Here is a 25392-nt window from a genome sequence, read left to right as displayed (position 1 = left end):
ATTTCCTTATCTGTAAAATGAGGGGCGTTGGACTTGGTTATCTTTCAAGTCCCTTCCAGCTTTAAAAGTCTGATAAAAAGTTTTATCTACCCTATGACTTCATGTAAAGACCCAGTTGGCCTTCATTCCTTTCCCCAGCTCTGGCTAACCTGTGGGGTTGTGCCATTCTGTATATGTGGCTATAAAATGCAACACTGAAGATTATTTTGTATGGATGATGGAATAAGGGAAAATTTGAATCTAAAAATTAAACGACACGGTTCTGTAGAAGAGTTATGTGGAAAAAATGGAAACAAATTGAAATAGTCAGCAGGGAGCAAAGCCCAGGAGGCTTCTGGCATGATCTGGACAGGCCCTGGTGGTCAGAATAAATGTCCTTTCATCATTTCCATTACAGTTATGTTTGGTCACTGAACAGATGTGTATTGAAGTGTTACTGTTGCAAGACCCTAGGTTAGTCCCTAAAAATATTGAAGGAAAAGCAATCTGAAAACTCCATTATTTGGCCAGAATACAATTAAATTTAAAACTGCTTTAGGATTTAAGGAGATTAAGCAACTTCCAAGAAATTATAAACAATTAAATTTTTACAATAAATATTGAAGGATTACTGTTGCATATTAAAATTTTATGCATATGTGTTGTTAGAAAATTCTCAAAGAATAAAAATGGAAAATGTTTTGAAAGTGCATGCCAAATTTCTAGTAAAAATAGTTTTCTATATTTAGGGAAAGTGTAATACTGGTATTTTTGATTAAGTGTTGTGTTTGTCTTTGGGCTTCAGTGGTGCAGCATGATTAAGAGAATTGCTGCAAACTCATTTTATACAAAAGAGATGTAGACATTTGGCATTATTATTATTAGGTTTTTAAAAAAACACAACTATTCCCTTTCTTTCTTTGTTTCTTTGTTTCTCTCTCTCTCTCTCTCTCTCTCTTTTTCTTTCTTTCCACTGCCAGTGGGAAACAAGAAATTAAAATAATAAAACTGTATTATTTTTCTTTTTTCTATTTTGAGATTTGACTTCAAGCAGTTCAGTTCCAGGGCCGTGCTCTTGCCCTCAGATCAAGTTGTATGGAAAATGGTATATTGAATTTCAGGCTCCTAAACACTGTGAGGTCCTGCATGCAAATGGAAAGGGAAATGGGTAAGAAGGTAAACCAACTGCAAGATAATGAAAAATTCTACCAATGGACAGACATGGCACCTCAGTGAGGCAGAAAACAGTGGTGATGGCCCAGGAGACCACCAGGAAGTCACAAGTATAAGGTGAACAATAGGACAACAGGAAATTGGAGTTTTTGTTTTCTAAAGAAGAGAGATTTAAGATGATGATGAATTTCTGCTTGAATTCCTAGGAGTAAGTTTAAGTACAATGGGAAACAAAGGCCATTCTAGTAAAGAAATTCCAAGAATTGTAAATTGTATATTTAGATAAATCTATTACATGAATGTTGACCTATCCTAATGATGTGGCCTGAAAACGGGTGTGAATGATTGATTCTTTTTGGAAATTATCAAACTTTACAGCCTGATCAAATTTCATGAGTTTGCAATGGGAGATTTGAAAAGCATGTGTATTCTTAATTTGTTGGGGTTGTTTTGCTTTGTTGTTAAGCACTCTAAGTGCTTCTGTCTTTTAATAAGGAATTTAAATATTTTTCCTTATTCTTATACACTTATGCTTAGGACTACTACATTATTCTTTGGTTTCAAGCAAAAACAAACCAGCTTTGGTTAACATGAGCAAAAAGACTGAATGAATATTGAGCACAGAAAACTGATAGTAAAGTTTGAAGAATGTGGTAGTTTTAATTTTCCAAAAATACTGCAATAGTATCCTCTGTCCCACATGCTCATTTTCAATGTGACTTAAATACTTCTTCCATTGAAAGGTGGAGTATATGTGCCCTCCTCTTGAATCTAGGTAGATTTGTGACGTTGGTGAATTCAAGTTACATGACTGCTGAGCCCAGGTCATGAAAGGTAACCAGCTTCTCCATGGCTTTCATGGGATGCTTGTTCTTGCACGTTAGTCATGTTGCTACAAAGAAGCCCTTACAATCCATGGAGAGACCCACCTGGAGAGGAACTGAAGCTTCCAGTCATCAGCCCTGGCTGAGCACTCCTGAGAGTCCAGCACAAAAGTATTTATGAGTTCTTCATTGTTTTGAGTCACTACATTTTGAGATGGTTTGTTCTGCAGCAATAAATAACTAGCACAGGGAACCAAGCTTGGAACTGAGCCAGAAGTAAAGAAACACAACTTTATATTCCAAGGAATAGGAAGGAGGAATTTTCTCCAGTGAGTTACCTCATGGGTGGGGTGGCTCACTGGAATGAATGAACACTAATCACTTCCAGTCTGGTCACCATCCTTAAGTTCCAGGTTTCAGTGAAGGGCCTTCCAGTCTTCCAACTTCACACACCTCCTCACCCTTTGGCTGTCAATGAGCAGAAATCTTGAATAACAGCCCTGATTATCTGAACTGAAATAAAAGAGACAATTAACTCAAAAGGAAGTGTGGATAAAGGAAGTCTGTATTGGTTTTTTATCACTGTTGTGACAAACTGCCTCAAACTTAGTGGTTTTTAGCAACACAAATTTATTGCCTTACAATCTATGGTTCAGAAGTCCAAAATAGGTCTTACGGGACTAAAACACAGGTGTCGACAGGACCACTTTCCTTCCTGGAGGCTCTGGGAGAGAATTTGTTTCCTTGTCCTATGCAGTGTCTAGAGACTGCTCAGACTCTATGGCGTATGGTCCCCTCCCTTCATTTTCAAAATTGCATTTCTCTGTCTTTTCTATATCACATCTTGCTCTAGTTCTTTTCTGTCTCCCTTTGTCACTTTTAAGGAACCTTGTGATTACTTTGGGTCCACTTTGATAAGGAGTTGGGATAGTCTCCTCATCTCAGTTTCCTTAACTTGAGTACAAATGCAAATTCCCTTTGCCTTATGGGGTAACACAATCATGGGTTTCAGGTACAGGACCATGAACATATTTTAGGAATCAATGTTCTGCCTTCTATGGCACACAAAATAGAATGGATGTCAGGAGGGCCAAATCGCCTAAAAATATGTCCTTTATGCTATACCTTCTTTTTAAAATTTTTAAAATTTGTTCCAATTTGCTGTATACATCTGTCTTACATTTTTTTATTAAATTAACACTCAAGTAGTTTAAATATTCAGTTTATATTCACTTATATGGTGACCTTTTATTTATCATGCATCAGTGACAAACTTTTTCTGGGTATTTCAAAATAATACTATATCTGTATACATCTCTGAATAAGACAAAAAACCCTAGCATGATATTCCTTCTCTCCTTTCTCTTTATTTTCACGATACAATCCTTTTTGTTATAGATTGTCATTATTCCTTTTTATTTTACAAATTATTAATGATAGAGATTTAATCAAGTTTTGGGTTTTTTTTTAGGGCAAGTGTTTTGTTGCAAATAAAAGAATACTCAACTAAATGTGACTTAAAAATGAAAAGAACTTATGTCACATAGAAAAAAATTCACAGATAAGTTGTTTCTGGGTTAATTTAGTGGTTCAGTGATGTCACAAAGGATCCAGGTGCTTTTCACTGTTTCCTCAAGTTCATCTGTCCTGGTAGGAAGAAGAAAGACATTTATAGCTCCAGTTATTATGTTCTCACACTTCTTGTTTGAAGATAATGTATTAGTTATCCCTTGCTGCATAATAAATCAAATGACTTCATCATAAAATTTATCATCTCTCATGTTTTCTGTGGGTCAGGGATTTGGGAGCAGCTGGGCTGGGTGGTTCTAGCTCAGGGTCTCTCATGAGATTGTAGTCAGAAGGGGTTGGGATGGCAGTCATCTGAGGACTTGATTGTGGCTGAGGATCTGCTTCAAGATGACTTTTTCACATGGCTAACAAGGTGTATGAACCCCTGCAGGACATGGTGGCTAACTTCTTTGAGAGCAATTGTTCTCACAGGGGTGATTTTGCTTACCAAGGGACATTTAGCTATGACTGGAGACATTTTTGGTTGTCACAGTCTGGAAGGTACTATTGATACCTGGTGGATGGGGACCAAGGATGCTGCTGAACATCTTATACTACACCAGAGAGCCTCCTCCTACAACACGAATTAGCAGACTCAAAATGCCAGTAGTGCTAAGGCTGAGGAACTCTGCCATAGAGCAAGGCACTAAGACAGCAAGGTGAAGGCGGCAATTGCCATTTATTACCCAGCCTTGGAACTTGTTTGTGTTCTGTGTTGGAGGAATTCATGCAAGGTTGTGAATACCAGGAGGTGAGGCTCTTTGGGGGCCATCTTAGGAATACTACCACAGGTTGGCGGTGTTTCCTGGCCAATTCTTGTTTCCTTCCTCCTCACTTCTTTCCTCTTTGATTTTCAAAAGAGAATTCCATTCTTATAATTCCCACCAGATTTCTCTTTCCTCCTCATTTGTCAGTGTGATGTGATATGCACGTGTCTAAACCAATCACGAGGAGAGAGAAAAGATGAGTTTATATCATATAACATTCCCCCTCCCATTGGGGCCCATATTCTTTAAAAACATGGAGTATAAATTCTCAAAATCAGTGTTTTACCAGTAAGGAAGGAGAATGGCTTTGAGTGGGTAGTAAATAGAGTTTGCTAGGCTAGGAGTAGGTCAGTGTTAGAGAACTTACCTCAGCATATGCAAGGTCCTGGGTTGGATACCCAGCACTTAAAAAGACAAAATGTTTCACACGTTTTCTTTTTGGATTCAGTGTTCTCCTTGGTGGAACGTATTTTCTAAAAATAATTTCAGAGATGGTCAGTCATCTGAATCCTTATGTGTCTAAAAATATCTGTCATTATTTTGTATTCTCTCTTAAATGTTAATTTAGTTGGGTAAAGAATTCCAGGTTAAAAATAGGTGCCTTAAAATACTACTTTGTTCTATATTAACATCCACTGTTGCTGATAAGAAGTAGATAACCTAGTTAGCATTTTCTTTTTAGCTCTCATGCTCTGAAATTCCATCATGATGTGTTCAAGAATGGTATTGTGTACTTAGACATTTGGCTCAGCACCAAATGAGAGCTTTAAACCTGAAGATACTGGAACAGTTTCTATCATTTCCTTGAGTATTTTCTTCCAATCATTATCAAAATTTCCTATTGGATGAATATTGGAATTTCTGGATTTATTTACTATGTTACTTAAATTTTCTCTTATTGTTTTATCCTTTCTCCTGCAATCCTGAAGAACACTGGGTCCAATTTTTTATCTTACTAATTCACACTTCATTTCGACTTGCATTCCTTCAGCATGGTGATGAAGAGTCTAAGTTCAAATCCTGGTTCGGCCACTTCTATTGTGTTGTTTCGGGTAAGTTGAACCTTTCTATTCTTTAGTTTTCTCATGTGTAAAATGAATGTGTCAATAATATTGCTTGTTCTATAAGATTATAAATATTAAAAATGTAAATACATGAATGCTTTCTTAGTTCATTTAGGCTGCTGTAACAAGATACCTTAGACTAGGTAATTTGTAAACAACAGAAATTTATAGCTCACAATTTTAGAGGTTGGAAAATCCAAGATCAAGGCACCATCATCACATTGGGCAGCTGGTGGTCCTCCTGGATGATACCTTCTCTCTTTCCTCATATGGCAGAATGGCAAGCAGGCTCTCCTAAGCCTCAATTACAAGACATAACCTATTCAGAAGGGCTCTGCACTCATGCTCTATTCACCTCTGCAGGGCAACCCCTTTAATATCATTGCTATTGGGGTTAGGTTTCAACATTTGAATTTTGGGGAGACACAACCATTCAGACCCTACCAAATTCTTAGAATATTTGTAGCATATTATTGCTTTATTATTCAAACTACTCATTTTTTTATTTCAATAAACATTCTTCATTAGTCCTTTAACTGGTTTGCTTTTATAATAACCTTGTTGTTTTATGAACATAAGCTCCCATACTACCTAAGGATTACAAAAATGTATATTATAAAACTTTTGCTGAGCCCGATGGTGCATACCTATAATCCAAGTGGCTCTCGAGGTTAAGGGAGGAGAACTGTGAGTTCATAGTCAGTCTAAGCAACTTAGCGAGGTCCTTAGTAACTTAGTGAGCCCTGTTTCAAAATAAAAAATAAAAAAGAGTTGGGGAAGTGGCTCTGTGGTGAAGCACCTCTCGGTTCAATCCCTAGTATCAAAACAAACAAAAAACGTTTTTTCCTGTAATAATCATAACTTTGGGTGTTGATTCTGTTTGTTGATTCAGTTTAGTATCTCTCTTTCATAGTAAAAGATTTCCACAAATGAATGGTGCTTTTCGGTTGTCCATTCATATTAAAGTTGAAACTCTTATTTGCCTCTCTACAGTGCCAATTGTGATTTATGAGGGCTTGCTTTGCTGATTGTGATGGGAGGAGGGTTGGAGAGTATGCAGTGTATGGGATATTGGTAATCTCCTTCTGTTTGTGCATGTGGTTCCATTTTCCCCAGCAATTCGTGATCAACTCTCTGGGGTGCTATTTTGTTCATTGGCCCAAGCACCCATACTCAAAGAGAGTGTGTGTCAGGGCTCAAGGTAGTCATGTCTACTGGTGAGCTCACATTCCTTCATATCACTCACCGCTCTATGACTAAAATAATCTTAAGTTATTGATTATTTACTTACAAGTTTATTGTTCACCTCCATGAAGGCAAGGACTTTGTTACCAAGGTTTTATCTCCAGGGCCTAGTACTGGTCTTACACAGAATGATTCATATATTTGTTGAACAAATGAAAGAATGAATGAATGCTGTTCTTTCATTACTCACTATGACGGATGACATCCTCTCTGAGTTTGATGCTGCCCCAGCTCTCATCCTAGTCCCACCCCATGTAGTCTGGTTTGTGGTTCCACTGGAAATTCAGTTCTGCCAGCTTTATATAATCCTCAAAGTCCACTGGATCACTAGACCACTGATCTCGTTTGTCTCTTACAACTCCAACAAATGTTTAAAAATTGACTTTCTGCTAGACTTAGAGATTTGTGGTGACAAAGATGTATGGAATGTGCTTTTGGAAATTCCACAAGTGGTATTTATGATTTCTACAGTGTGGTTTTAGTTGGTGCATACGTTTGACACTAATTAACTTTGAATGTAACAGGGAGAATATAGCCTTCTTTGGGATTCTCTTTCTTTTATAAATATCTTTAAAATATAAAAATATTTCAGATATATAAAGATACAGAAGATAATATAATGAATAACCTTACTAATCATCCAGATTTAATAATTCAAACATTTAGCAATATTTGCTTGATATCTTTAAAAAAATAATAGGTCTAACTCTTGTAGGCTCCTTTGTGCCTTCCCATTCCACTCCTCTTCCTCCCTTCTCACTATCCTGAAGTTGATCTGTATCCTTCCTGCCCAATTGGTGCTTTTTATAGTTTACTGCCTATTTACCCCAGACATAAATAGCATATGGTATTGTTCTGCAGACTTTCAAACTGCACATAGATGGTATCAGTTCCCTCAGTCCTTCAGATTACCCCAAGAGAAAAAAATCTCACTTTGGTTGAATCTCAATGCCTTTTTTGGCATTTGCTATTCTCTCTCTTAACAAAGTAAGAGCAGGTCTTAGGCTAGAACCCTGGAGGAGGCAATGATGGCTAGCTAGAATTTAATAATACTGCTTTATTTTCTATTATATTTATTTGAAAGGTTTCCTTCCTTTTCTTAAAGCAAGTGTTGCTAGCTTTCCATTTACAGTAGTGATTTATGTTTTCTTTTAAAATTAAAGGCAGAGAAAAATAAAAGTGTTGATTTGAAGAAAAATGTTAAGTAGTAATAGTTACAGACACTATACAGATGAGAAAAAAAAATTAGGGAGTTTGTACTGGAGTAGCTGAAGGTTGTGCTACACTTGATCTAAAGGATAAAGGTCAAGTTCCTAAATGGGGCATGCAAGCTATACCTGATCTGACCTCTGCTTTCTTCCCAAGTCCCAGGAATCACCATTATTACTTCACTTTCAGCTGTACAAACTGCTTGGAGCTTCCGCCTCCTAACCTGTGGCTCTAGTTGGATGTGCATTTGCTATGCTAATCATTCCTTTTATGGTATTTCCTGTAGCCAGCTCCCCTGCTTTCACCTGGCTCTCACCTCAGGTGAGAGGGAGCTCTAAGAAAGCCCTTCTCCACTTAGTACCTGTCACTGTGCTGCATATAAAATTCTCTAATCTGATCCTAAACTCAAGAATTGAATGTAGTGCCAGTGTCACTGTATGTATCTTTATGGCCGCGACAGGTTTCTAATGTTAAAAGAACTGATCTGCTTGTAATGTTGCAAATAAAGTCTGGGGTATAAAATGAAGGCTTTCTGTGGTGGAAAAAAAGTTTATCTCACATTTCCATGTTTGAAGTTTTAAAAATAATTCTGTTTATGTAAGTCAATACCTGATCTTAAATTTTCTTTTACACTGAGACAATACATTAACCTGTTGTCCAGACGAAGGGAAAAGATGGATAATAATAGAGGACATAGAAGGGAAAAATGATAATGATGGAAAATGAGGGTGTTTAATGTCATTCTGACATGGTGGTTTACTGCACAGTACTTATTACATCGACCTGGATGGTTTCATTAGAAAATGAGACTTTAAAGGGTGCATTTTTAATATAACACGTTTGACATATAACATTTAATGACAAAAGCTCCCAAACTGTTAGAGCTGTTGAGACGTTGCAACAATTTTCAAGTTTCACGGTCTATGAACCACAGTGCGTACGAATAAATACAGCATTATTAACAAAACAGTACGGCAAACACTGAATGCTGTTTAAAAGTCCTTTAACATTAGCTAGCAGTCTTGATGAACTAACTGCAGTGGGTTTTATTCGTTCATTCAAAAGTCTTATTCTGAAGCTCATCTTCACGCTACGTAATTAAAACCTTCACTGAACTTGGCCACAGGTAAATTCTTAACAGAGATTCAAAGAACACTTTAAGAGCTACTGGTGTATTTGTGGGGGAAAGTTCAGATTTAGCGTTTTCTTCCGAAGTCTTTCGCTTGGCTAAGGCCCGGAGAGCAAGGGCTCCTCTGGAGGCTGCGGGAAGTGGCTTCACTTTCTTGATTACAGAATGTCATATTTACCGCTGTAAACACCCAGCGTTTAAATGAGAAAGCAGGCGAAGTGAAATAGCTCCCACGCGTACATCTTCCATGTTACATCTTATCCACCAGCCAAACTTTCTCCATCAATCTGGGTAGGTCAGCGCAGAAATGCCGCCTGAAGGAGAAATAAGGTTGAGGTTGCTTGTGTTGCCTTACCCAATGTCGGCTTTGGAGTTACCTGAAACATTCTAGCTACTGCACCCAGAGAACAAGCTTCTCGTTTCAATTCGGTCATTTCCGTGGGGAATTGCGGCACGAGCAGGTCTTGGGTGTGGCGATGTCAAGAGAGACCTCAGATCTCCTAGCTTTCCCGCTACTGGTAAACCTTTCCAACCTCGAAGCAGCCAGGGACCGGCTTCCCCGGCCTGTCATCCAGCTTCCTGGGGGCCGCGGGTGGACCTGACCCCGCGGCCGCTGCACATCGCTGAAGCGCCAGGCTGCGCGCCGTGCGTGTGCGCTTCTCCCCCACTCGTTCCGCGTCTGGAGGCGGATCCCCTTCCCTGCACACAAGTCCTTATATGCACCGGTTGCACCAGCCCGCCTTACTCCAGCCCCGCAAATAATTAATGGGGAAGGAGGGCGTCGCTCTTTTTGCTCAGGCTTCTTTTTTAGCGCTAGAGCATTCGAACCCCTCCGAGAATCCCCAAGATGCGGCTGAAGGGCCATTTTGCTGCAGTGCACAAATCGGACACACAAAAATAGAGCTTGAGTCCCTGCGATAAGCACGCCAAGGTTCAGGAACAGCTCTTCCGATCCAGTCCGATTAGCTCGCAAAAGCCTGGGCGGAAAGGGCGCGCGCCCCTCCCCCATCCATGCTAGTGCAGAGGGACCGGGTCAGGAAGCGTGGCCTCTCCCCAGTCGGAGACCACGCCTCCTCCGCCTCCCCCAGCTTTTACTCCTCCCAGGAAGCGGTGATAGACAGTTCTGTGTGGTTCTCCACCCCCACCCCCCCAGCTGAGTGGAGGAGTTGATGTGTCTCATTATAACAGCCAATGCAGCCGCCATCCACGCACAAGCAAAGAAGCATGTCCCATTTAAATACACCCACGCAGCCCCAGCGCCCTTAGCCGATCAGGGCGCGCAGCCCACACGCACCGCGGCTCCGGGCTTGGAGATCGGTGCAGGTTGGGCTCCCGGACCCGGCGGACAGACGCGCGGAGGATCGTGCTCAGGCTCCGAGGGGCTGGGGTGGGCGGGGGAGGTTTGGCCCGGAGCCTCTGGCGCTACACCCGCATGAGGACGCGAGTGAAATAGACCAAGGTGGAATTTCCAAGGGAGAAGCTTCGGGGTGGTTTTGGTCCATTTCTCCGGCGAAGAAGTAGACATGGCGAGCGACTCCCCGGCTCGCAGCCTGGATGAAATCGATCTCTCGGCTTTGAGGGTGAGCAGAACGTGCTTTCTGATTTCTTTCCAGCGGTTTGGGGCAGGGAGAATGGGCTCGGTGAGTGGCCTGGGGCTGGGGCTGGTGGGCAGCAGCGGAAGAATGCAACCCGGAGGGAACCTGCATCCTCGGATTTCGGCTCGGGGGTTGCTGAGTGCTCTTGGCTGAGCCCCTACGGCAGGGGCTGTGCGGTGCGTGTTCTGCTTTGGCCGTGGCCGAAGCTCTCCGAGAGCCCGGGAAGCTTATGCCAATTTCAAATGAGACCGGTGTAAGAGCATTAAAACGAAAGGCTCGTGTGTGTGTGTGTGTGTGTGTGTGTGTGTGTGTGTACACGCCTCGGGCAGCCGTCTCTTGCCAAGGCGCGAGACCCAACTGTCCCTTTCGGCAAAAAGAATAACCGTGTGAATAAAGCCACTGGTCCCTTACGCTTTCCAGTTACCTGCAAGATGACATTGTGAGCCTTCTGTCCCCGCCAAAGCCGCCGCTCCAAGGAGCAGTTTTTGCTATGCGGGTCTGGTAGATGGCAACTGCGGCCCCCTCCCCCTTTTCTGCCTCCCACCCTGGCTCCCTCTCAGCGCTCGCTTCCATGCCAGTCTGCCACTCACCTTTATTTATGATTTGAACTCAGCCCCTGCCTGTGCTTTCCGACTTTATGACTGTGACATTTCAGTTTTATGGCTGAACTTAAGCAGGTGAAAGGGATGTGTTTTCAGCTCTCCCCCACTTAGACCGGAACTCCCTGGAGTGTGTGAGTGTGTGTTTTCCCCGTGTCTGTGGCCAGTCCTTTGTAGAGCACCTCCCTTCCCTCCTGCCCCACCGCTTCGCATTTACCTTCACGTGAATTACCTCAGATGCTGTTTCATTGTATTGACTAAGACATCACTGATACAGAATCCATTTTGCTGTTGTTTTGAGATCAGAACACCAGGAATCCCAGTGCAGCCTCGACACTTCCCCACCCCCAACCCCATACCACCACTCTCCTTCGGGGAAGGGGGCAGAGCTTTCTTGCCATTTTAATTAGGTGCTGCCTGCTAGGAAGGGGCTGAGGGGTGGTGGTGGTGGCAGCATCGGGAATCTGAGAAATATTGGACACCAATCTGGGGACGGCTTCTTCCTCTTAGGGACCGCAAAATAAAATTGCAAAGAAAATAGCAAGTGCATATACTTGATATATGAAGGGTGGGTGAGATCCAGTTGATTGTGGCGCTCTGGTCTGTGAGACAGGCAGTATGAGTATGGAAGTGGAAGTTCACTTGCCTTCCCCAGGAATACATTGTTAGATTCATGCTATATCTTGAGGCCATTTACCTGAATGTCTAATACTCCTCCTGACCTTGCCTCTTTTCCCACAGATAATTTAAAGAGCTACCTCTCTGTCAAATTGTTACTTTTTCTTTAGGCTCCATAAACCTCTTTCCCTACTTCTTTTTTTCTAGTTCTTTTCCCCTTTCCCTTAATGGCTTGGTCTAGGAGTTGAGCAGTGCTGGAGTTGAGAAGAAACAGGATATAATTTGACATGGGCTGTTCTGATAGTTGTGTGGCTAAAGCTCATTCATGCATTAGTACAGTAAGCCGACTGTTTCCCTGGTGCGGGAACCCCTTGCCCTCTGGGCAGCTAGGGGTGGGGTTGGTAACAGGGTGGGTGCTTTGGATCAGTGTGGCTTCCTGCTTTATGGACTGTGTGTGTTCATTTGCCCTACTTTCTGGATGGGAGTTGCTGCGGGTGGGTTAATCGGGTGGGTTAATCGGGTGGCTGGAAGACTGGGACTTGGGGAGGAGGGGAGTGGCAAAGGGGAAGGGGTCTGAACAATGGGCAAGGCTTGTGGTGATTCTCCTGAGTTGGAATCTGGATATCATTTCTCCAAATGGAAAGCACTCTGGTGTGATTTTAAGTTGGGCTGGGACTTGTCTCATGCAGGCTTTCTCTTGGCTGAGGTTTTCTGAGAAACCAAGCACTGTGCCTGCCTGCAGGCTTAGAGTCACCATGAAGATCCTGGGCCCACCTCGAGGGCCTTTCATGCTGGGAAGACCTGTGCCCCGGTAATCTGTATTTTGCATGATTCACAGAAATTGTCCTTTGTGGCCTGAGCTGCTGGCTTAGTTCTCTGCCTGCCTGGAGGTGTACAAAGAGGGAAGGCAGTTTATCCCAGTGAGGAGAACTGCTGGCAGGAAGACTTAAATGCAGATGTGCAGACATTTGCTCCCCACAGGGCTAGGGTCTCCCACCAGCCTTGTGGTGGGTGAGGTGTACAGGCCAGGGTGGCTCCAAAGGCCAGAGGTGATTTCTACAAATCAGAGGGTGATCATCATCTCTGCCTCCCCAAATTTGGAGAGGGGGGCTCATGGAGATGTGAAGTCTGATTTGTCCCTTAGCCCTCAATAAGGCCTGCCTGCTGAGTACCTCCTGGGGAGTGCCTGACCCCTGAAATACAACCAAGGTCAGTGACTTCTAGGAGAATTTGCTGAGGCCTTACCAGTCCCTTGCTCTTTTGGTGGCTCTTTAATGTACACAATCAATGCTCTTTTTGTAAACCCTGGACTCCATGCATTAAAAGCAGATCCTGTCTGGAGCGGCCTTATCTTTCTCACTTTGGGGGCTTATTGTTCTCAGCCAGTGATCCTAGACTGGACCCAGTCTAAATTTTCCCCAAATAGGAACAATGCATAATTCAAACCAGAACAACCAGTGACAGTACTGATCATTTAAATTATGCAAGATTTGGATGGTTTTTAAAAGTGAAATGAAGCTGGGTCTTTTTTGGTTAGAAAATAATCAGAATTCAGTTTTAGTCTTGATTTTTAGAGCTCAGGAAACTGAATCTTGGGGGTGGGGATGTTTTCACAGATTTAGAATTGAAAGGAAATTGTAGATTGCTCTGCCACTCCTTTCATTTAACACATGGGAAGGATAAGCCCAGAGAGGTGAAGTCTGTTGCCCAAGGTCACGCAGCCCCAGGGATTTGGGGGTGGGGATTAGGAGAGGTAAGAAGAATGGTTTGAGGAGAGAATCTAGGTTTCCTGACTCTTTATTTAGTGCTCTTTGCTCTAAGTCACGTTGTCTGTGGCTGAATCAGAAATCAATAATACCTTTTCTGCCTGAGCACCAAAAAACGGCAGAGAGGAATAATTTCAGTGGGGTCATGGAATTTTATTTATTCAGAAGGGAAACTGCTTCATGCAAGTACGTTGGTAACACAGACAACCATGGAGCTTTAAGGCACCTTTGAAATTCATCTGGTCCTGCTCCTCTCTGCTTCCTTTGCAGGCAGATGACTGAATGGTGTAGGGCAGATGGCTGTCCTGCACGGATAGCCTCTCCTAGTAACCCATCTCCATCTGAACATGTCCCAAGGGATCAGTCTAGACACACACATTATTCAGATGTCTGCATGAGAGGTTTATGGAGTCTGTGTGTGTTTTGTAGAATCTATGTGGATACAGATATTATATATAGTATTATGGATATAAACTCTGTTCATGTGGGTGTATGGAAATGTGTGTATACATACATAGGCTACAGCAAACAATTTACTCATTCAAACCTGGGGCTTGAGTCATTCTTACTTCAATACATCATGATATTAAAAGATGAAACTTGCCACCAGGATGCTTTATTGCACATGAGGTGAACTGAGCCCAGAAAGCTTTTTGGAGATTAAAATATTTCTGAACCTGAGCATCTTGGCTGTCTTTAGCTTGGCCCATGGGGTATAAGGCATTCAAGGCCAGGATTTGGCCACCGCTGATCTCATCCTCTTGGCTTCTGCCAGGACTCACACATACTTTTCTATTTGAACGAAATTAGCTGACCTATGTGTTTCTTTCCCCTAACCCCTCACTCCTTTTTGGGTCTAGCCGTTCCTTTCTACATCAAAACCCAGATTTAACCATTGACCTTATCTGGAATCTTGAACATATTCTTAACTACGCTTTTATGATTGTGTTATCATTGGTGTGAGGTTTTCTGTCTCCTCACTGTGACCATGGGTCATCTTGAAGCCCCAAGTCCCCCTTAGTTAGATAAATGAATGAATGTCAGAATGAATGCGTAAGCGAATGGAATAGACCGAGCACTGGCTTTGGGGTTCTGTGGCCACATCTTCTTAGTTCTGTGACTTGGGGTAAGTCATTTAGTGAGAGTCAGCCTAAAAATTGGAATGGTCACAACTGCTTGCCTTCTTTGCATACTGGTTTCAAAAATCAAATATTATGGCAGTGCTTTCAAAAGGCCAGCGCACCATACGAACGTGCTGTTCCATGTTGGGTAGAAATTTATGGGGAACTTGATTCTACCGGCATTTGATCCCAGTGATGGCACCTGATAGAAAATAATCCTGGGAAAAAGGTATCAGAAGGGGCCTCTTTTCAGTAGCACCTCAGTAGATCTTCATTGCCCTTTCCCTTTTATGTGCTAATTTGACCTTGTATGTTTCTCTGATGTCCTTAGTTGAGCTTTGCCTCCGGTATCAACATTCACTGCATATGAGGTAAGCTGGCTCAGAAGCTTTTTGGAGATTACCGTATTTCTGAACTAGTATCAATTATCAGCATTATTCATTCAAACCTTCTTTCTTTTTAAGTTTTTCCCTTTATACATGATCCGTTGCAAACGTAAACAATTTTATTATGCCTGAGCCTTTTCAAAGTGTTTCTTTTCTTTTTCTAGGAGGTTGGGGTGGACACCAAAAATGATACACTAATAGCCTGGTACTTAAAACCTGGTCAGAGGTCTCATGGGTGGGTCTTAAAGAAATCTTGAAACATTATTAATTCATTACCCCAGAGCACTTAATTAAATTTTGTCTAAAATGAGATTTTAGTAAAGTTACACAAATTGATAAAGTAACGGTATTTTCAGATGACAGTGGCAAGGCAGTTTTTTCATTAGATGTATTTGTTGTTTTTCAGAGGTATTAAACAGGTGTTTTCTTGCAGTGAAACTGCCTTGTAATGAAATAGATTGTATTGGTAGTTTATTAGAACATCAGAGAAATATGCATAAGCATTTTCACTATTCATTATTAACTGGAGTAATATTTAGTACAAAAGCTGATGTAACTCATAACTTACTCTTTGAATAATTATCTTTCTAGGAGGTCATGGAATATTTTGTGGAAAGAACATCCAATACTTTTCTTTTAGGGAAATACTTCATTTTGCCCCCTTATGGCTAAGGCTTTTTGACATCCTACACTTTTGAGTCTTGCTAGCAAGACCTTCTTTTTGCTCTAGAATGCATCTTCTATGCCTTTTGGTTTCGACACCATTCCTTCTTCTGGTCATGGAAGTTCCAATGTCCCCCTGACCTGGGCTGCTGTGATTGAATCGCGCCGGCCATGCCCAGCCGAGCACCGCTAGACTGATTCTGTTTCTGATAGAATTTGGGATAACTTGAGTCTGAAAGATGCTTTAATGTCAAATTGGTTCTTCCAGCCTGTGGGGGAAGTAGTTCTCTGAGAACGGGGCCTAAACTAGTTTGTTAGTAGTGTGCTGAGAATTCAGGAGAATCTCTATGATATTTTTTGAATGAAATGTTATTCTGCGCATATAAAAATAACGTTCCTAGTGGAGAGAGAGGGAGGACTTAAGTAGATAATGTTGGATGAATTCTGCTTGAAAATTCTTCCATTCTGCTTGGAAGTTTATTTCCCCTAGAGACAGATGATTCCATCCACTTTTTTTTTTTTTTTTTTTTTTTAACATGCCCAGGACGATACCTGTTGTCTCAAGAAGGTGCCCCTAAATTCTGAAAACGCATTCTATTTCATCCCAAGCTTTAAAGTCCTTTCTCAGTATCTTTTGTATGGATCCCCTTGCTTCATCTGCGGTAGTTATTCTTCCTTCCGGAGCATCATTGATAAGACCCCCCTCCTATGTTTCTACCCCTAGCCTTCTATTTACTAGTGTCTCTTGTACACTGCAGCCATGTTAGTTTTCCAAAGTGTGGTTTCATTCTGGTTATTTCTTATTCAAGGCCTTCCCTGACTCCCCAGTCCACAGACCAAAGGCTATACCTTGATGTCAAGACCAGCTGTAATTCAACTGATCTCCCACCAAGCTCTGTGGTTGTAATGACCCCTCCTCCACTACCACAGGAGGCCATCCTTATTCTTATGGATGCTCTTTAGGGAGCACCCTATCTTATTTTCCTTTTCTGTACCTGCTACCCTAACAGTAAACATTCACGGGCCACTTTTTCCATACAATTGTCCCTAGTTTCTCTCAGATGTTCTCCCTCCCACGTACAGACTCTCAGAACTGACCTCATACCTCTTTCCTAACACTCAGAACTTTCTGTCTTGTATTATATTCACTAGTACACAATAAGCTTCATGAAGGCAATGTGCATATTCAATTTTCTTAGGGATCCCCACCAGTGACTTTTTCACAGTGGGTGGTCAATAAATAAATATGGAACCAGCAACATATGTAATGTACCGCCCTTTTAGAAAGGTTGGAGGTGTTGCTGCCTGGAATAGAAATTGAAATTCCAGAAAGGTGGGGCCAGTGCTGACCATAGCACAATTTCAGGGAACACGAATTCCATTATATTCTATTCCGCACAACTCCAGGGGACACATTTAATGTAGGGTACAACTCCACTGGATGCCAATTACATAGAGTACAATCCCAGGGGCACCAATTATGAGAAATGTACTGTTGAGTCCTGGGTCAGAAACCCTAGTTCTAAAGTTTCCTTACCATGGAAAATTGCTTCCATTGTGTCCATATTTTGAGTTTTGAGAGGTTTTGAGAGATTTAAAATGCTCTGTGTTAGAATCTCAAGGCCAGTGGTGTGTATGTGTGTGTGTGTGTGTGTGTGTGTGTGTAAGCTTGTAGGGTATTTAAGTCTTTTTAATATCCTCTTAATGTTTATGACTACTATTTTTATTAAATAATAGCAGAGGACGGGAAGGGCTATACTTGTTCATTTCCCCACTGGAAGATAACACTGAGTTTTTATCTAACTGAGTTGGTTGGAGAAGTTTGGCGATGGTAAAATTTAACGGAGAGACACCATGGGGGAGTTAGACCTCTGGGTGCTGGCTCTGACCCCTTACCCTCAGAACCTTAGTATATTCACATGTAAGAGGAACGGTTTGGACCAGAAAATGTTGGTGATGACTTCTAAAGCTGTTATTCTTCTGTGATAAATCCTGGGATATGTAAAGGAGCTAGAGGCAGAACTGAGGGTTTTTAAATAGCCATGGATTCTTATTCTAGGAGACTGCAAGCTAAGCACCTCAAAGAATCAGGATTACCACTGAAAAGTGATATCTCTTCCTCATTTTTAGGTGAGTTATTTTTTCCAGACTAGCTTCTGACTTATAAATGTCTTTCTGATCTTTGAAGATGAAGTAATAGGACCAAGAACTGATGATGACTTTTGCTGGTACAACCTTGTTTAGACTCTGAATGAAGTAAGGGCAAGATTTTCAAGTGCTGTTTCTCTAATCAGAGAAATTAGAACCCTGACAGTGTGGATCAAACTGAGAATTTGTAGACTTTAACAAATACAATATATATACAATACTGGCATTTGAGTAATGTAGTAGCAGGTACAAGTCTGGGTGCAGTCTAAATTTGGAAGCAGTCAAGTATTCTATGATTCTTGAAATGCGATTAATTAACTGAAGGATAAGAATGCTTATGGTAGGTTTCCAGCCTTCATTCATTCATTTCTTCACGTGGTCGGTCAGTCAGCACATGATCATTGGAGACCACTAGTTGCTGGGACTGGCTGTAGACAACACTATGGTTTCTACACTGCTGGTTGGGTTGAGAAACAGTCTTAGCCATTCCTAATATCTTTCACTCCAGCCACACTGATCTTTCATATTTGTGAACATGACGAGCTCTTTCCTGTAGTTCCCCAGGCCAGGAAATATTCTCACCAGATTTTCACATGGAAGACTTCATCTTGTTATTTGGGTTAATTTAGATCAGATGCTGCCTATATTATTATTTACCTATTGGTGCTTTAACAAATGACCCCCAGACTTAGTGGCTTAAAACAACTACAACCATTTGTTAACTCACTGTTTCAGTGAGTCAGGAATTCAGAAGTGGCTTATCTGGGTGGCTTTGGCTTGAGGGTTCTGAGGGTTCAGCTGGGACTGGAGAACCTCTTTCTAAGATGGTTCACTCATGTGATACTGACTATTGGCAGGAGGCTCTTCCGTGTGCTGCTTGAGCATCTTTATGGCATGGTGCTGTCTCTCCCTGGACGGAGCATCCCATTCCAAGAAAGCAAGGCGAACTCAAGTCTTTATGACCCAGCTTCAGAAATCACACACCTTGATTTCCGCCCTATCTTGTGGGTAATCCAGATCAACCCTATTCTGTGACTATGTGGGAACATTAATACCAGAAGACAGGTATCATTGAGGTCCCTTGTGGAGACTATCTATCACCGGGAGAGACTTTCTTTGATACATACCATTAAAGTAACATTCCCTTGATACCCTGTTACCATCCTATTCCAGTGTTTTATTGTCTTTAAAACAGTTATGACTATCTGAAATTTAAGATAAAATTTTGTCTCCCTTCTACTGTATCTTGCTTGCATGTCTACATTGTTTCTGGTGTTTAGAACTGTGCATGGCTTATGATAAATATTGATTAAGTAAATATCAGTTGAATGAATGAAATTAATTTAGAAGGGATCTTATTTATTTATTATACCTCATACCTGCAGAAAATTAGTTCCAGCAGCTTCTGATAAAAGCTGTAAACGGGATTAAGTTATTAGATCATTGAGCTAAGGAGGGATAAAATGAGAACCAAAAGGGACCGGTGGGGCTGAGGTTGGGCTCAGTTGTAGAGCCCTTGCCTGGCATGTGTGAGGCACTGGGTTTGATCCTCAGTACTATATAAAAATAAATAAATTAGATAAAGATATAAAAAAAAGGGGATCATGTTTGTGTATATAGCTGTCTGTATATTATCTGTTTGTCTGTCTCTTCCAGGGTTTAGTGCTCTAACTTATCCTTTTCGTAGGTAGAAACTGGGGCTCCAAGAAGTTCCTTGTCTCGTGGAAGAATGAAATCCCAAAGGCCAAGCTAGGTCCCATTGTGCTATGCCACTCAGTGGGGCTGTGAACATCCTGGCCATTTTAGTGAAGCAGTTTTTCCTACTACACAAAAACAAGCCTGAGAAACGATGGCTACGAAGATGGTCAAGTTGCTTGAATGTACAAAACACTCTTAAGACAAGAAGCCAGATCTGGTAGGAAGTAGGTAGTAACGGAGAGTACAGCTCAGTCAGGATAGGTGAGGGGCAAAGTCTGTGATGTAGAAATTAAAAAGTAAGATTCTGGGTGCTGGAGAACCCAGCTGTAGAAGATTGAAATACATGCAGGATCCTAACCCGAGTGAGTGACCAGGGTGACCTCTGGGTCGCCAGAGCCTGGGAAACCAAAGTGAATGAAAGCAAAGACTACTGAATTGTTAAAAAAATTGTTTAATTAAAAAAAAAAAAAGCTTTTTCTTCTCATAATAAAAGTATGGTCATTGAAGAAAATTTGGAAAATGGAGAAAATGCAGAAAGAGTTTCCATATCATCCAAATTCATGATTCTTAGCATAACCATGATATCATAATTCATGTACTTTGGTATATGGATTAGTAGTTTTTTCCTATGCAAAACTAAATAGATAGCTTTAAAAAATTAACTTCATATTGTATATATTATATATTATATATCATATTGTATATATTATATTGTATATATTATCATATTGTATATATTATCATATTGTATATATTATCTGCAACCTATATTTGCAACTCAACAGTCTTTCCTCATATTATTATTGTTTTTTTCTGAGATAATTTTAAAATCTCTTTATCCTGGTGAATTTTATTTACTTATTTATTTATTTATTTTTATTTTTTATAGTTTATTTTGATTCATTGTAAACAAATGGGGTAAAACTTACTTCTCTGGTTGTACATGAAGTAGAATCATACCATTTGTGTCATTGTACATGTACATAGGGTAATGATGTTTGTCTCAATCTGTTATTTTTCCCTTTCCCCCTCTCTTCCACCTCTCTTCCCTCTATACAATCCATCCTTTCTCCATTCTTGCCTCCCTCTCATCCCCCATTATATATCATCATCTGCTTATCAGAGAGATCATTTGGAGTTTGGTTTTTTGGGATTGGCTTTTCTCACTTAGCATGATATTCTCCAATTCATCCATTTGCCTGAAAATGCCATAATTTTATTCTTTATGGCTGAGTAATATTCCATTGTGTATATATACCACAGTTTCTTTATCCATTCATCAATTGAAGGGCATCTAGTTTGGTTCCACAATCTAGCTATTGTGAATTGAGCAGCTATGAACATTGATGTGGCTGCATCACTGTAGTATGCTGATTTTAAGTCCTTTGGGTATAGGCCAAGGAGTGGGATAGCTGGGTCAAATGGTGGGTCCATTCCAAGTTTTCTAAGGAATCTCCACACTGCTTTCCAGAGTGTCTGCACTAATGTGCATCCTCACCAGCAATGTATGAGTGTACCTTTTTCCCCACATCCTTGCCAACACCTATTGTTGCTTGTCTTCTTGATAATCGCCATTCTAATTGGGGTGAGATGGAATCTTAAGGTAGTTTTGATTTGCATTTCTCTTATTACTAAAGATGTTGAACATTTTTTCATATATGAGACTTTTAAATATATGTTAAAGTAGACAGAATATTGGAAGTGTATATACATTACAGGTGGGAATGTGTAAAATGTACAGCAATTTTGGAAAATGGTTTATCATTTTCTCAATTCGTTAAATACAGATAGAGTTACGATGTGACCCAGCAAATCTACTTCTAGGTATATATGTAAGAAAAGTGAAAACAAAAATTTGTACAAAAATGTTTATAGTAGTCCCAAAAGAGAAACTTCTCAAACATCCTGTCAACTAATTAATAAAAATATATATATATATATATTGTTTATTCATACTGATTTTATTGTTCAGCAATAAAATCAGTGTTGACATGTCCTACAACTTGGGTGAACATTATACTCATGAAAGAAGCCAAACACAAACCACACCATGTCGTATGATCCCATTTGCAAGAAATGTCTAGAATAGGCAACTCTATAGAGACTTAAAGTGGTGCTGATTGCTGGGACTGATGGAGAGGAGGAGTGGTAGTCTGGATTGTCATACGACTCTGTCAACAGACCTACCCGAAGTCACCTGTACACTCCAAAAGAATGAATTTTACAAAATATGAATGAAATTTCAATGAAACTATTATAAAAAATTGAATAATATAATGTTCCCCATCTTAATGATTACCTCTGTGACCATTTTATTTCTGGTATATTCCTATACACCTCATCCACCATATTATTTTGAGGCATCACATCAGTTTTTATGAATATCTCAGTATGCATCTTAAAAAATATAGGTCCACAAAACCGTCATCATGCCTAAAACATTTAATATGTGGTAAAAGATCCAATTTTGAAATTTCTAATATGTTTTTATATTGTTTAGCATTTTATCACCAAGGTGTATCATAATATATTCCATTATTTCATAACTGGAATTGGTGACTCTCAAGGTTACTTCTAGCTTTTGAACTCTTAGAGCATTGCAGTAAACATCCTTGAACATAAGTCTTTGTGTGTGTAATTTTCCTTAGGATAATTTATTAGAAGTGAAATTTAGAATGAAAGTATGTGACTGATTCTGACTCTTGACATTGTCAAATTATTCTCCAATATCTTGTGCAGTTGATGTGTATCATTATAGATGAACACACAAAGCTTAGGGAAATCAATTAATTTAGCAAAGGAAGGTCATAGAGCTACTAAATGGCCCAGCTTATGACTGACTGGTTCCAAAGCCACTGCCCATAGGGACTTACATGACCCCAGTTTGACTTATGGGCCTTGTCATAATATTATAATTATCTAAGGCATTATCTCTCTGGGTGTCATCTTGGTGTTGGGGACAAGTTCTCTCTGATTAGCCTAGTACTGTTTCTAGTGTTATTCCAAAGCCATTTCTTCCTTGAGATACTGCTTTTTAAGTAACCAGAGTTTGCTTAGAATGTGTGAAACGTAATTTATGAATCAGTTTAGGATTAGCATTGTTTTCCTTATACAAGGTATAGAGATGTTTACAGTTAATCTGTCATTTTTTTTGGGTAGACATTCAGCAAGTATGTTTGGAAAATGTGTGGAATCAGGCTTAGAGGTCTCTATTTTTTAAAAATTGGGAGACCACTGAATTTGTGATCATTCTAGAAGGTAACCGAATGATTCCAGAGGCCACTGTCCAGCAGGGGCCTTACTCAACCCTCTATTTGCCAGATGCTTGTTAATATCAAACTCTTGAGTTATAATTTAAGTTTTTCATATGTGTATAGGTATTTTAAGCTTGGGATGGAGAAAATAGAAGATAGATTCAGGAGCCAAGAGAGTAAAGAACTCTGCATTTTAGAGTACAAACTACTTTCTTCCAAGTTTATAAGTAAGAAACTATTAAAACTGACACAACTTTATTGTTGTCAGTCTTTGGGAGGCCAGTTGCCTTGATTTACTGGATTTTATGACCAAACCCTCCATTTCAAATGCCTATAAATTATTTATGTCTAGGGTGAAAATCTAGAACTTCACATGGATGTGGTTTCATCATTTCTACCTCTAGGTATTTTTTTAACTGCCCGTAATCAAATTATAGCAGGGTGGTGGGTGGAATAGGTTGTAAGCAGTAATTGCAAACTGTATTTAAATAATAATAATAATATTTAGCATTTATAGGGCACTTTATATCTTCAAAGTACTTGCAGTCATTATCCAATTAAATACCTTCTCTGATTGCAATCTGGATATAAATGCACTTAAATCCAGAACAGGATCATGAGAAAAGTATGCATTTGAAAGTTAATGCTAGTGATGCTTAGAAATCTATGCAGTGATGGGAAAATTAGAGTTGGGAGTTCCGTTGGATTGTTTTGCATTTTGGTTCAGCCCGATGGTGGGATTACATTATATCTGTACTTGACTGATGCCTCAGCATGATTTTTGATCACTAAGGACTGAATGTTGACCATGACTCTGTTCCTTACTTATGTGAAGATATAAACAACATAAATAAGCTTTAAAATGGGCTCCCTTATTACATTTTGTGCAATGGCCTCTGATGAAGCTCCCATTAGTAAGTGAAATGAAGTGAGGTAGTGCAAGGAAGAAATGTTGTGCATTGTGGCTTAGTAATGTCTGAGAATAGTATATTAAATTGCACAGTAGGATACATTATCAAGAAGTGCATTGGAGAAATGAAACATCTTTAGTTTGACAATACTAATTATGTCTTGCTGTTTTGGACATGTGTGTGTGTATTGTCCCCTTACAGGTATATCCATGCATTGCCAATTTAGATAGTGTTTGCAGCAAGGACCTATGCTGCTTACCCAGTAGGGAGTAGAGGGCTCTGCCGCCTGTAGATCCTCAGTAAATATTAATCCATGCATTGAAATTTTTCTAGGAGCTGAATTGACAGTTTTCCCCCCAAGTTGTGGTTCTCAAAGTGACATCCTTAGATCAGCAACTTAATCAACTCTTAGGTCTGCTTCTCTGACCTACTGAATCAGAAACTTTGGGGATGGGTCCAGAAACTTGTGCATTAAGATGTCCTCCTGGTAATTTTGTTGCACTTCATGATGTTGTGAGGTTTTGTTTTTGGTGCAGAGGACTGAACCCAGGGCCACACATGCTCTCCTACTGAACCATTCAGTTGCACTTTAGAATCTCAGACCACTACCCTAAAAGACAGTTTTCTTTCCTCTTATTTCTTTCATGCCTGTTTACTTATTCATTTAGCAGATATTTATTGAGCAACTGCTATGTGACCAGCACTGTGCTAGATGCTGAAGATATAGTAATAAAATAATACTAATGAATGGAAGAAGCATGTGTTAAAGAAATGGTCATAAAAATGGTTTACTAAATACAGATTGCTTTTGGAAAAACATAGAATATATCTCCAGAAATTTGAGCGTTTCTGAAAATGTTGGAGAGTAAGAGCTAGTGATTTGTATAAGATAACTGCAACTTAAGGTGTTTTGGCCTCAAGGAAATTGTGGAAAGCACACATTTTTAGGAATATGGAATTTAAAACCCAACACTAATTATATATGCATTTGGATTGTTTGTAAGAAAAGAGGATACTTGAGATCGAGGAGTCTATGATTTTCGATTGATAATCAATTCTGGATTGGTCTTTGTATTGCCATTTTTTTTATTAGCAAGTTTTTTCAGGTTGCAGAAAAGCCTCATCCCCATGACCAAAAAGTTGTATCCTTTCCCAGTACTGGGGAAAAAAAAAGTACATCTTTCTGATGTTAATTTCCCATTTTTCCTTATCAGTCTAGAAGGATTTTTAATTTAAAGCCAGGAGATGCTGACTTTTGCCTGGAAGCTGAAAAAAAGAAACCATATTCACACACTTTTTCAGTCCAACTTCTATTTGAAGGCTTAAATCTTTGGGTTATGTTGTGAATCCTGGGAGATGGCATGGATGTTTAGAATCTAGACACCAGGTAAATGATTTCCTTACTGAGAAATCCCCCAGAATTTCTTTGGAACAACCCATAAACTTTTCTTAATTAGCCACAAAAAATGTTACATGTTGTTATTTAATCCACATTTATTAGAAAAGCAGACTACTTATGTTGTGTGTGTATTTATTTGGGGGAAGGTTGATGGCAATTACGGTTGTCAAGGCAACTGTATATACAACTTGATAATGAGCAGGTATCCAAATTTTATATCATGAATAAAATTTGGGGAAGATGCTTTGGAAAAAATGAATTCGAAGATGCCATCT

At 40.0% G+C, this 25392-nt stretch overlaps 1 protein-coding gene across 8 annotated transcripts in view; it reads left to right on the top strand.

Annotated features, from left to right (window-relative positions):
• The first annotated feature begins 10147 nt into the window (after positions 1–10147).
• The window catches only part of Tnik (TRAF2 and NCK interacting kinase), a 377067-nt gene continuing 361822 nt past the window's right edge, over positions 10148–25392 (top strand). For all 8 annotated transcript variants that reach the window (XM_047563560.1, XM_047563558.1, XM_047563556.1 and 5 more), the window contains exon 1: positions 10148–10539. In XM_047563560.1, the coding sequence (XP_047419516.1) occupies positions 10483–10539 (57 nt within the window). In that variant the 5' untranslated portion in view covers positions 10148–10482. The remainder of the gene's footprint in view (positions 10540–25392) is intronic.

The sequence above is a fragment of the Sciurus carolinensis genome, chromosome 9 (assembly GCF_902686445.1).
Source record: "Sciurus carolinensis chromosome 9, mSciCar1.2, whole genome shotgun sequence".
In the NCBI taxonomy this organism is placed as follows: domain Eukaryota; kingdom Metazoa; phylum Chordata; class Mammalia; order Rodentia; family Sciuridae; genus Sciurus; species Sciurus carolinensis.
Note: the sequence above shows the minus strand (reverse complement) of the source record. Positions and strands in the feature narration are given on the sequence as shown.